Source organism: Pagrus major, chromosome 14, assembly GCF_040436345.1.
Source record: "Pagrus major chromosome 14, Pma_NU_1.0".
NCBI lineage: Eukaryota > Metazoa > Chordata > Actinopteri > Spariformes > Sparidae > Pagrus > Pagrus major.
Window position 1 is genome coordinate 19,212,642 of NC_133228.1, and position 13,768 is coordinate 19,226,409.

The window sequence follows — 13,768 nt, forward strand, 5'->3', positions numbered from 1 at the left end:
AAATCATTCGTCAGTCAGTCTTACTTGCTTTATCTTTTTAATCTGTTGCAGGGGACCAAGTCTGAGACTGATTTGGATTAAAATCCTAAAATCTACATGCAGCATATAAGAAGAAATCACCAGGAAACTGAAATCACACACATTTTTCAGCATTCAAGCACCTGCATGCAAGAGAGTTATGGAGCGAAGAGAAGAAACACAACTCATGAATATGTGACAGCAAATCTAAAAAAGAAACACTTTGGTGTTAAAACTTTCATTTAATGGAGCGCCGTCATAAATCAAGGATCACAGTTTCCTCATCATCCGTCTCGTCCACGTGTTCCTCTCACCTTCCTGCGGTATGATCCTCAGGGTGACGCTGAGGCCCGCGTCCTTGATCAGCTTAACGATGTCGGCGTGCGGCATGTTGACGATGGACTGGCTGTTCACCGCCAGTATCCTGTCTCCCACCTTCAGCTTCCCGCAGCGGTCGGCCGGGCTGCCCTCGATGATGCGGCCAATTTTATGTGGCACAGCTGTTGGAGAGATTCAGACGCCGACACACATGCAGGTTAGACGCTCAGCAGCAGCAGCAGCAGCAGCAGCAGATTGGAGGATTACGCCTGTCTGTGCTCATACACCACTCCTTAACTGACTGACTGAATATGTCTCTGTCTCTCACATTTTGCTATTCACCCCAGGCTTACGTAAGGCATCCAAGTTTTTTTTTTTAACGTGTGTGGGCGATGCACTGATGCTCATAGCCGCTTACTGGAGATGTGTGTGACTGACGTATCGTGGGAGGGCATGTATAATTGAAGAGAGAGGGAATGAGAGGTGCTTCACGTTTTATTGAGCCATTACCCCTCCTTATACTTAACTTTGACTCTTATCTTGACACTATATTAAGCTGACCTGGTGGTTTATATGTGTCTAAGAGCCTCCACATGAAGATCAGCACTTGTTCTGCAGTACAGAGGACGGCTGAACGTGTACTCGACTCTGTGAAACGCCACTAAAACAATCAATGGACTCACTGTTGGTGGCGGCCGCCTCGGGCCGGTTGAGCGAGCTGATGATGACGAAGCCGAAGCCTTCGCTCTCCTTGCGGTTGATGATGACGTCGCTGGGCTGCGTGTTGGGCGTCGTCCTGTCGGCGGCGTTGGGCGCCTGGGTGGTGATGGTGCTGTTGGCATATGTGAAGTCGCTGCGGGGGGAGCTGTGCTGCGTGGAGACCGAGCCGGGGCTACGTCCGTTCTCCGGACAGGACTCACCTGTAGGGGGAGACAAAAAGCATTTTCTCAGTCTTAACCATCCATCCATCTTCTCCTGGTTAGCAGCAGTGCTAAGCAGGTTTTTCCAGCTCCTCTCGAGGGACCCTAAGCTTCGCCAGGCCAGATGAGATATATAATCCCTCCAGCTTGTTCTGAATCTGGCCCGGTGTCTCCTGCCAGTTGGATGTGCTCGGAAACCCTCCAAAGGAGGCCGCCCAGCAGCATCCTGACCAGATGCCCAAACCTCACTTCAAATAGCTCCTTTTTGATGTGAAGGAGCAGCGACTGTCTACAAGTGTCCAGGGGAGGTTACTGCAGAAGTGATTATGGACGATACTTCAGGTGCTCGTAGGAACCAGCATAAGTAACAAAGTATCATAATAACTGATGAACTGCGGGGCACTTTTAAGGCTTTAGAGGCGTTAGCTAAGCCGCTACGCTCATCCTTAAGGGTGAGTCGAGCCACTCAGTGGAGGAAGCTCACTTGTATCAGTGACCTCATTCTTTTGGTCACTATCCAAAGCTAATGAGCTGAGAGCTGGAACACAGATCGACTGGTTAAATCCAAAGCTTGTGCCTCTCCATCACAACTGTCCTGCACAATACCAGTATTTTCTACATTTGAGGCCGTGCTGTGTGGTCGTGTGGTATCAGAGTTACTGGAAAACCTTTCATAATGGGAAAAATCACGAGAAAACTCGGAAAGTTGGAGAAAATGTTGGTATACGAGTTGCTGAATTGCCGTCATATGACGCTGAAACATGGTGGATGAAAGTAAACTTTTACCAAGTTATGATCGTATCGTTTCCTTTGCTCTTCCTCGTCACTCAAATAGCTGGAAACCAAAATAAGCAAAATAACTTTCTTCTTGGCGTCCATGTTGCCTCCACAATCCAACACGATGCCCACCGACAAACTGAAGTCGGGAGAACGACTTCCCAACTCGGGAACAGTTGTTTAAATGAATCTACTGCTTTAATCTTTAATTACGTGCTGTATTTTTGTCAGATTAATATATTATGAGGTTATGTTTGGTTTGTTGGTTTGTGATCAGGATTTCACAAAAACTACTAAAAGGATTTCCATGAAACTTGGATGGAGGATCGGTCCCAGCCCAGAATAGACCCCAATAACTTATGGTGTGGATCTCACTTTCTTTTTTTCAATTATTTCTCAAGGAATACTGAAAAAAATCATGCATATTTCGGTGCCTAGTATCTGTGAGCGAGTACAAACGGGGGATCTTGCAGGTTTAGAGTCCAACAACCATTAAAATAAAGTATAAAGTAGCAGAGAAGTTGCATGAAATAATCAAGAACCACAGATTTAAATAAAGCACTTGAATAAATTCACTCTCCGACTCTGTGTTGGATATAATTGGTGGACAAACACGAGCAACATTCGCCGGAGATCAAATGCAGCCTGTCAATCACAACATCTCCCTTATTGATTAAAGGCGACTTAAGATTCCTGACGCTCTCCCTCTTTTTACTGAGAGAGGAATTACTCAATGTGCTGCATAATTTGCGTTGGAAGGAATCTGAGGATGATTCTTCATGTGCAAACACAATTAATTTTACAGGCACGAGGACTTTTTGTCTTCTGTCTTTCCCCTTAAAATCAGACGAGCCGGAGCTGAATCTCATCCTTTGTGAACGATCGAGAACAAGCAAAAACAAAACAAGAGAAGCAAAAGGCAACTGTCACACACAACTAGTAAAACACATCATTAAAATGCAGCAGCAGCCAGAGCGAGAAGCATCTTCTTCTTCTTCCGCATCTTCTTACACCTCTCGCCTGTCGCACCGCGGGATCAAACCCTAGCGTCGTTCTTTTGATTGCTCGCCGGGAAGCAGCGCCGCGGTTTTTTAATGTAGTTAAACAGCTACGAATTGAAACCGTAGCTTCAGCTTTACTGTTACGTCGTCGTTTCTTTACACTGAGAAGTGCACAAATATTATTTTAAGTAGTCGAGAGAAAAGATAATGAATCGTGTTTAAAAATCAGGGTCATGAGGTGCAGGCAGAAGTACGAGCGAGCTCAGAGCAGAGGGAGCAGGAGTCAGACACCTTTGCAAAGTGCCAGTGGGAGTCAGACAATTAGGATGGAAGTGAGGGCTGCAGAGGAGGCCGGGCGTGAGTCAGGCGGGAGGCTTTGGTGAGAAGGAATTGACAGAGAGTGGGAAGAAGTGGATTGCTGAGAAGAGAGTGTGGGGAGGCGGTAATAATGAGAAGAAGGGGAAGGCCGGAGTTCACGGAAATCTGCCCAACGTCCAGAGAGCGACGGTGTTTGAGCCAGAGTGTGTGAATGTGGAGGGTTTTTCGGACGTAATTACACACAAAGACAGAGATTAGTGCTTCAGTTTTACGACTGATTAATTTCCTTGAATCGGTTCAGGATGAGAATCAAGGAGAGAGGAGAAGAAGGAGGACGGACAGAGACGTGTCGCATCAATTCGCTTTATAAAAACAGTGTCGTAAAGCTGCTCTGTGCAGGATTAACCACGTCCAACCACTGACCATGTGAAGGGTTCGTCTGACTATGATTTATATTTTTCTAATCATCAAAAACTCTAAAAATGTGTTCGTTCAGCAACTTCTGAAGGTTTAAAACAGCTCATAAATATTTCATTTTTTGAAATCAATCACACCTGGACGCTGCAGCTTCTTAGTAAACTCCAGCTCTACCACTATTTCCTCCAGCAGGAGTAAGGAGTGCATTTAATCTGAGACTATTTACAGTTCATGGATTATTACACATGTTGTGCTCTGGCGAGTTTTTACAGCAGCAGGTCGGTTCATGTGGCTTTAATTCAAAATGGACTTCACTGTGTGTGTTCAAGGTAATGAAAGAAAGCGTCGCCCGGTGCAACAGTGCGGCTCCTTGATGCGTTTTTAAGTAGTTTTTGGACAAAAGCTGCTGATAAACAGATATTACTTTTTAGTAGGACACATTCATTGCTGGTTTTGGTCTTTTTATTATAAAATATATGTAATATCACAAGTCTCATCATTTAAAGGCGAAATATGTGAGAATTTTAGTTGAAAACCTTCAAAAAAGAACAAATTATTAACAGAATGTGAATAAAAAGGACAGTTTTGATGTCATTTCTATGTTTTGTGCTGCAGAGGTCATTATTACCATATGAATTGTCGAGTAATGGGCAAAAATGAGTTTTGTGAGGTCACTGTGACCTAAGAAATTCCCTCGAGGCTTCAGTTATCTCGTTCACAAGAATAAGACAGATGTTCGACCTCTGAACGCCAAAACCTGAAAACATATCGCCGTCGGTCACGGCTGTTCCCGCTGCAGAGGCATAAAAATAGAGAAAAGCAGCACATCTTTGCATCTGAGAAGCTAGAAGATGTAAATATTTGGTCTTTAGTGTCCTCACCTGGCTGCACCCTCCTCCTGATCACCAGGTTCACCTGGCCGTTACGTGCCGCCCCGTGCATCAAGTCGATCACGTATCTGTGAGGCTTCCCCACCACCGGGATCCCGTCCACAAACAGCAGCTCGTCACCGGGCCGTAAGCGTCCGTCCAGGTCGGCTGGACTCTTCTCGATGATCGCGCCGATCAAGATCTGTTATCACACGTAGACCGTTACAAACAGGAAGTGGAGGACTGGACTTCAGATGCTAAACTGTGAGTGTCACATGCAGTGTTTGTTAAGGTGGTTTGTTATACTGACACACAAATAAGCTGAATAAGGTGACTGAATTATTGTTTTTGTTACTTTAACAGACAGCAAAAGACACAAAGGCAGCCAGAGCCAGCACTCTCTCAGGGGTCAGAGGTCAGGGTTAGGTGTACACAGTGTGTGTGTAGTAGGTTAGAGAGGAGAAAATGACAGGGTTCCACGCCCATCGCCATACGAGCCTTCTCACGCGTCTCCGGACTCACAGGCTGCCCGGCCTCGTCCCCGCCCAGCACCCGGAAACCGAAGCCGGACTTCTGTCTGCGCAGGTGAACCTCGATGTCCTGGTACTCCGCTCCTGAGGCGACACCACCACAGATAATGTTAAAGTCCAGGGGCCTCGTCAGCTTAAGTTTAGGCTTGCTCTTAGCTTGCTAATGATGGACAAGACAAGACAGACGTTCAGGTTTACTGTAGCTTTGGTGAATCAAACCGTGTCGGTGGAGGGGAGGATGTATAACCGCGTCACATGGTCAGGGAAAGTAGCAGCAGGCTAACATCAGCATTAACTTCTAGAAATAGGTTGATATCAATGTTAGCTTCTCTAACAAGCATACAACAGTCTTAGCCTCTCCAACAGGCTAACATCAATATTAGTTTCGCAAACAGGCTAGTCAGAGTCAAGTTTTAGCTTCTCCAACAGACTCGGAACGGTGTTAGCTCCTCTAACAGGCTAACATCAGTGCTAGCTTCTCCAACAGGCTCACATCAGTGTTAGCTTCTTCAACAAGCAGACATCAGTATTAGCTTCTCCACAGGCTAACATCAGTGTAAGTTTCGCGCAGTGTACATGGTTCTGTAACAGATACATTTCTCTTCTCAGATGAGATGTTTGTTTTTTTTCCTAAATGCAGTGAGAAAACATGTTTTTATAACACCAAAGATCTTAAATGTCATCCTCCAATGAGATAAGATAAGATTTCAGACTTCCTGTAATGAGGCCCCTGATATCCTGCATGTTTTAAGGTTGTGAACAGTTTGTTTTTTTAACAGTTTCCCTGCAGAGATGAAGGTTTTTACCTGAGGAGTCCACAGGAAAAACAGTCCTCGGCTGGCCAGGTTCTGAAAAAAAAAGAGAAAAGATGCAGGAAGTACACGTTAACAACAAATATTATACAAACACAGTCACCCAACAAACACACACATCGACAGTCGGCACACCAGCACACACACACATTCTCCCATAAAGGCTAGAACAAGGCAGAAAGGCCCTGCCTCAGCGTTAATGTCACCGCCGAATTTCAGCATCATCCATAAAAGTCAGGAAGTGCTTACAGCGTGTAATATACCCGTCCTTTATTTACAGAGTGAGGTGGGACGCGAGCACTGATCTGCAATCAGCTGCTTCGCACAACGACACGATTTGCAAAAATGAACTCGAGCGCAGACGAGAGGCTGCGGATGAAAAATTGATTTCAATTGTAACTGTTTTAATCACGCTGAGCGCTCCGCCGGGACTCATGACGACACGAGGAGTGACACAGCTGTTACCACAGAACCCCATGCAGTGCTTCTCATGGATACTCTTCTGTTCATTGTTTTACTCTAAGTTATACTGATCCTCTATTTTAAAATAAAAAACATTGTTGTTTGTCGTTGTTCAACTGTTTTCTCACACATCCTGACACTGTTGTGAAAAAGGACACGTCCTCGGTGGTTTTTCGAGCTGGAACAAATCAGTAAATAAACATCAGATGATCAAACCTCGCTGCTGTTCCATAAACTATAATATAATCACACAAATGAGGTCAACTCCGGTTAATTACACACTCAGTTAATTAGGTAAAAAAGGCATTTTGACTTTTAAAAACATACTGACAAGAGAATAAAACAGATGACAAAGATACACGAGGGAAAGGAACAGTATAAATGACGAGGTTTATCTGATTTGTGTGGCTTCTGACTGGATCATCTACAGTTTACTACAGTGATGCTTGTACCTGATGGAGGTTGTGTAAACAGAAGTGTTGTTCATAAACATACAGGCAGTGAGTCAAACTGTCATTTTGTGTCTATGATGAGAACTTCAGCTGCTGATGGAGATCATGCCGTACGATATAATGCTCCAGATGAGCTGCTCAGAGGAAATAAAGAAGAAATCCACAGTTTTTTAATAACATCTCTGCAGGAATCTACTGAAAAACAACCACTCCATCGATCGGGGTTGATACTACATGAAATGACGGACATGAGACTGACGTCAGCTCTCTCTCTGCATCAGTCAGGGATCATTTAAAGGATTTGTTAACCCGAACAGAACAACCGACATTAAACTTGCTCTCACAGATAGTTTGACCCACTCTCTCCAGAATCAGTGTCCTATTATTCTGCAGAAAACACAGTGAGCATTCATTAAACTGAAATATCTGCCTCCACCACAGGAGGCTGTGAGAGCAGTCTGGGTGACCTTTTCACCCGTCCCGGTTGCGTAAGCGCTGACATTGATCTATTAAGGCTCAGAGAAGATGAAGACGAACCAACATTAGCAGCTCACAGAGCTTCACCAGCAGCCCGAGGTCGCGACGCTGCCAAAAAAAAAGGTCACAACCTGCTTCACCCACACCAGCTAGCGGAGCAAATGGAGCAGTCCTAAATAAATCTGTCCGTGCCTATTCCCCCGCCGGGCCTCACCCGACGTGACCCCTGACCTTTTACTGAGAGCAGGAGGAGAGTGGATGCTACGCCGCTCACTGTAAGAGGAGCGAGGAGGGATCCAGGAAGAAGGTTTGATGAGGTCTGACAGCCACGTCCTCTTCAGTAGCAGGAAGAAGGAACACCTGTCCTCTCTGTGACAACTTACTAACTCATGTCAGCGCAAAGACGACAAAAAAAACCGACAACACACAAGCTGCTGCTAACTGTAGCTGCCTTTAGCTAGTTAGCTCAGTTAGCTGTGCTGCTAGTGGTTCGGACTGGGAGCTGAGGGACCAGGTGAGTGTTTGTGTTCACACAGCTTGCACGGGAGCTTTGGGCTAGCTGGTTAGCATGCTAACTTCAATAGATATCTCTGCAAAAACAATATACAGACATCATAATGTTTACTTTTAAGCCATTGTGGACGATTCTCAGGAGTTTTCTGGGGAGTTTGGGGTTTTTGGCAGCCCGTGCAAAGCAATTAAAACTTTACACATGGTCGGGAATGTAATTTCTCACCACTTTTAGGTCAATAAATAAAAGATTCAACAGTATTTATTCCAGGAAATGTGGAGAAGACCTTGCATTAAAGCATTTAAACCTTTACGATGGGAAATACAAGACAGCTAACTCAATTAAATTATCTAATTTAAATAAGACCTACTTTTTGAAAACATCTGAATTGTACACATCCACATATACAAGTTTCTCCTGCCTGTGGCATTAAACTCATGATAATATCATAACAAGATGAAATTGCTTTTCCCACATTTTACAAGTCAGAGGATGGTTACACTGCTGGCAACCAAAGCACTATGTTTATTATCTCTGTCTATGAAGTGAGCTGGACGAACGCCAGCGTCTTGAGACGTCCAGTCAGGGAAAAAGAACGAGCTGACGGGCAGGTTTGTGTTTGTTTACCTGGTGCGTGTTGACTCGTGTGTGTGTTCAACGAGCCGAGATCAAGCGAGATAATATGAGGAATTAGCAGCTGCAAAATGCGTAAATCAGCAAATCGTCTGACGAGCCTCGTAAAGCCGTGGTGTTTGTGCCGAGGATTCATCAACAGATCTCTCGGTTTGATTGAAAGAGGTCAGGCTCGTCTAGAAAGAGCTTTTCAAGTTTTCTGTAAAGCAGCAAAAGACGACAACAAAGAAGTTGTGGGTGTTTGTGAGAGAGAGAGAGAAGAAAGAAAGAAAGAGTGATGCATCTTCAGTACTCCACCTTCCCAATCAGGAGTCCTCCAGCTTTCTTCAGTGCTTAGAGAGGAGTGTTTGTCACAACGCTAACACCTGCAGTATCAGCTCTGGTACTTACGCCTACTCTCAAAGATAGCCCTGGACTTCTCATAAAGGTCATAGGGGTCTGGTTTAGCCAGGGCTAAGACCTCGGAGGCTGAGTCTGGCACCGAGGCCCTGTGGAGATGGTGGGTTGGGAAGGGGGCGCTGTGGGGGATAACAGGGGCTGAGAGGCTGGTCTGAGCGGGGCTGCCCGGGCCCTGCTGGGACTCCCACTGCTCCAGCACCTGTGAAGCACAATCGGCAGGAGGGGGGGTCAGTATTTCACTTCCAACCTTTTCCCACTCGTGGCACTTTGATTTTCACCTGTCACCATGACAACAACACTGAAAAACTGAAGCATAGTTATGATTTTTGACCGTTCGCTAATCCCCAGGTTAGCACTCCTGTCAAGCTTCTGTTCTCTCAGAGCACACACACAGTTTATGGTGAGAATAGTGGCAGTTTAACCATTACAGACAGAAAGGTTTGTCATTTATTGTTGGCTGAAATGACAACAGCTAGCTTCAAAAGCTAATGCTAGTGCTAAAAGGTTTAGGCGCTAGGCTACAAGTCCGTTAGCTAAGCGGTTGAGAAACTCTCTTTATCCGGCTGAATGTTTAATGTTCCCTGCACATTTGTTTAAAAATGAAAAGCCTCTAAAAGGACCTAAGCTATGCACATGATGGCTACATAAATGATAAACTGCTGAATAATTGAGGCTAAAAACTCCCGGGCTAAGATCCTCACCATCTGATGATCCATAGAGGATGGAAATAAAGGAGCAGTTAGCCCGAGTATTATGGTAGGCTACAGTATTATTTATAAGTGGTGGAAGAAGTACCCAGATCTTGAAATAATGCTGGATTACTCCTGTCTGCAGTAAGCTAGTTAGCTTGTTATGCTAACATCTATAGCAGATTTTTTTTTTGTGTTTTTGGTTTTAAACAGGTGATTAAAAAAGTCACAAGCCTCCAAACTATTTAGATATCACCCTATTACCCACTTGGTATAATTAGCTAATGCCTTTAAAGTAACGCTGGATTACTCCTGTCTGAGGTAAGCTAGTTAGCTGGTTATGCTAACATTTACAGCTCGCGTTAGAGAAGATTTTTTTGTGTTTTTGTGTTTTAAACAGGCGATAAAAAAGCCGACTTAACACCGTTTGGCATGTGGAGAAATCAGAAGCTTGACAGGCCTTTTTTAGTTACAGTTGCTATGCTTTGATTGGACAATCGCCCTTTAGGGGTGGGGTTTAGCAAACGATCAAATCATGCTAGCCGACAGACAGGAAGCCGGAGAGTTAGTGAGGTTAGTAGCTGAAACAAGCAAAACAACTCCAGACAAAAACATTTAGAAGAAAATGATAAACAGATAAATATGGCCCTATTTTAGAGGATGACAGCAAATCTGGTACTTTATTATCCCTACTGGTCAGTGCATAAAGTTGTACACTATATATTATACCCGATTTTCATAGGCTTCATTCAAAAACACATTCGGAAATGTGCTGTCAACTGTCTGAGGTGACGGCGGCAGTTTTGACAACACCAGTCAGTCAGAGTTGTCAGCCTTGATGTGTCAGATAAGCGCGGCAGCTCAAGTCGCAGCACGACACTAAGCAGATCGCCACGATGACACGCTGACATGTCAGAAAGTGTGAGGGACGGATCCGGAGGGGAATGACAACAGCTTTTTTTTGGAAACTGAGACGGTGCGACTGGCTGCATATGGCAACGCTTTAATATCGAGAGTTACGGGGGCATCTGGTTCAAGACGTAGCGAGAATAAATATCAGCTTCGTAGAAAAGAAAAAAAAAAAAAAGCTCAGAGACTGAATCAAAAGTGTTTCCACTCTTTGTACTTTTACTCGTGTCTGCAACAGGGGCAGGCTGCTGAGGCTGGGGACCTTGTTAAGGCCGGGATTAGACTAGCTGCATCCTGATCTCTCTTTTTTTGCTTCTGTCTCTGTTTGATTAGGAGCGCTGAAGCGAGTTCACTCTGGCTATAATCTAGTTGGTCAAATGGATGGAGGACACTGCAGGCAGGCAGGACTTATGGATATAAAGACACCTGCACGTGTTTCCAGCTGTTGCCTTCAGTATTAGATGGATTTGACGGACGAATCTTGATAAGCTCGTTTGCAAAAAAAATGAAACTCCCGGGAGCTGCAGGCTGAGCTTGACTGTAAGTCCGTATGACAATTAGGTGATCCCCCCCCCCCCTGTTCTTGCCTTATTAGTCAAATACCTCCATATTTCATTTTCAGAGCACAGCACAACTCTTCCTGTAACGAATGATACCCAATTAAACCGAGCCTGAACTCTGGTGTGTGGTGGTGGTGGCGGGGGGGTTCAGAGATGGGCCAGGCGGGGCGGGGCGGCCAACAAATGAACACCGCGGGGTGACGAACCAGAGATGTGAACAGACGAGACAACAGAGAGCGAGGCTCAGCGTGCCGCCTGCTATTTTGTGACGTTCAAAGCTTTTTTTTTTTCCCCCTCGGAGCTCAGAATTACAATTATTCAGAGGGAGATGGAGGAGATTGATTAAAATTGAGAGAGAAGAAATGACAAGGGGCAAGTGTCTCAAACAAAAAAAAAGCAGCACGATGGCGGTGATGCTATTTGTGATCTGGGGAAATGAGGACAACAGGAGTTGAGGGTCAGGAGCTGGTCAGAGCAGCGCTGGGAGGACGTCCAGGCATGAAATGGATTACACACATAGTCGCACAAAGAGAAACAAAAGAAAGACAGGCAAAAAAACACACTCGTGTGTGGGTATGTGAGTGTGACAAATACACAAAAAGACTGATCTGAAAGGATGTTTGAGTTTTTTTTCCTAGTGGGCCGAGGGACAGCAGATGATACTACAGTAGAGTATTAACGGTGGCAGAGAAGCTAGAAAAGAGATACCACATGCAGGCTTTCGCTTAATGTGACACAAATGGAAAATAAAGCCGAGGTAGAGTTGTAAGAAAGTGCGAAAAAAGGCTTTTAAAGTATCTGAAAAATGTTATAAAATGAAGATGGAAATGCGTCTGAGCATTGCCAAAGCAGTTAGAACAGAGACTCGGCAGCTCGATCGCATAATTCAAACAGCCCCGAGTGTGGATAACCCCCGATGGCACCGAGTCAGGTTATGAATTAGCTCTTAACTTGCAAAGATCAAGAGTGTAGTAGTGTTACGAGCCGGCTTCTTGACCTTTGATACAATAAAGAAAGGGCTGCTGTGAAAGCCACGGACATATTGTGAATTATCAGTAGAGTTAGTGTCGGCGAAAGATGGGTCGAAAAGTCATTTATACATCTTTGACAGTATGCACGCTGCAGCCATCGGCGCTAAAGTGAAAACCTGCTGTATATTAATGACTGAAAAGCAGAAATGGTGGACAGTTTTTTAGAGGCTGGTACGTTTTACCTGCTTAGGGGTCTTCCAGGGTGAATAGTGACCTGCAATGGTGAGAGAACAAAAAAAAAAAATGCTTTAGACTGAAAAAGATGGTGGAAACAGATCGTGAGATGAAAAAGCTTTGTGAGAGCCGATTCCAGGAGGATTTTTGTGGATAATAAAGTGAAGAAAGAAACAACATTATCAACCAAATACAGATAAACTAGATGAAAACAAGGATGTGACATGAATATAATGTGTTTGAAAGAAAAAAAGCACAGACTCGAAACAGGATAAAGGCACAAAAGCAGACGATGGTGAATACATTTCTATGAGGCGGTAAAGTGTATTGTGAAGGCAGAGAGATTAAAATAAGACGGCAGAGCTGGAATATAAAATGAGATGTCTTGATATTGAAATGATGGAGATGAACAAACATGACAGACGGTGATCAACAGGTGTCAGAGAGGATATTTTAAAGGCGGGTGATGAATTCTTCCCTTCCACCAGAGATGAGAATGTTTTTTACGAGTCTACAATGAGAAAAATGTTCATTAAAGCTGCATTAACAGATTTTTCGGCCACCAGGGGGCGACAGAAACAAGCTGCAACACTAACGAAAGCTGGAAACGAATATCTGACTATTTGAATATTCGTTTGTTGGGTAGGTATTCGGTTTCCAATCTTGGGATTCAGATATTCAGGTAACCTTTTGTTGTTTTTCCTAAATATAGACTCAATAAAGGCGAACTCCAAAATAACTACTATCATGTCACAAAAGTACGGAGAGAGACAGTGTTTCCCATACATTCATTTATTTGTGGCCACGATAGTAAAATTGGCCGCCATGTATTGATTTTCTTCTCTCGCTCTCGTTTCCCACACATAGACTGTACTTGGATGGCCGCCCAGGTTTATTAACGGCCACTAAAGTATACTTAGTGACACATTTTAGCATTTCTTATTTTGTCTGAAGGAACGTAAACACAAAACTATGGCTGAGAATTAAGTATAATTAAAATGCTAAATCGAGAAATAACCTACAAACACCACCGAGACAAACAAACTCAATCTTCTACAGACGCTGAGGCACATTATCAGACGACCCTCTGGAGAACCTCTCTTAGTTGATATGGTGAACAGTTGCAACATCAGCATTCATTTGTTGTGTTTCTGGCCACCTGATGTCCAATATTTACTGTCTTTTTGCTCTGTTTTTGGTCTCCACCACCAAATATCTGCCTCTTTAGCTGCTACAATGAACTATGTTCACCAGTTAGTGACTTTTTTGATAAAAAAAAACACAAAGACAGGTGAGACTGAATCAAAACAGTAACATGAAAGGAGTCATGTGATCCATTGTTAGTTAAAACATTATTTAATAAAGCCGTTTAGTGCAAATAAAGACCTTTCATCTATCTTCAGCTGAAATCTTGTCAAATATCAGCGATTATAGGAATGTTTTTCTTTCCTCATTGTCCAGAATTGGGCTTTTATGAGTCTATAATAGTTC

The 13,768-nt window shown here is 44.1% G+C and overlaps 1 protein-coding gene across 6 annotated transcripts in view; it reads right to left on the reverse strand.

The window, feature by feature from the left end:
- magi2a (membrane associated guanylate kinase, WW and PDZ domain containing 2a) overlaps window positions 1–13,768 on the reverse strand; it is a 236,973-nt gene that overhangs the window by 15,675 nt on the left and 207,530 nt on the right. For 5 of the 6 annotated variants that reach the window (XM_073480362.1, XM_073480361.1, XM_073480364.1 and 2 more), the window contains exons 11-17: window positions 12,286–12,317; window positions 8,906–9,113; window positions 5,975–6,016; window positions 5,137–5,252; window positions 4,651–4,840; window positions 1,020–1,256; window positions 333–518 (exon numbers count right to left, since the gene is read on the reverse strand). In XM_073480362.1, the coding sequence (XP_073336463.1) occupies window positions 333–518; window positions 1,020–1,256; window positions 4,651–4,840; window positions 5,137–5,252; window positions 5,975–6,016; window positions 8,906–9,113; window positions 12,286–12,317 (1,011 nt within the window). The remainder of the gene's footprint in view (window positions 1–332; window positions 519–1,019; window positions 1,257–4,650; window positions 4,841–5,136; window positions 5,253–5,974; window positions 6,017–8,905; window positions 9,114–12,285; window positions 12,318–13,768) is intronic. The other variant, XM_073480363.1, reaches the window with a different exon arrangement.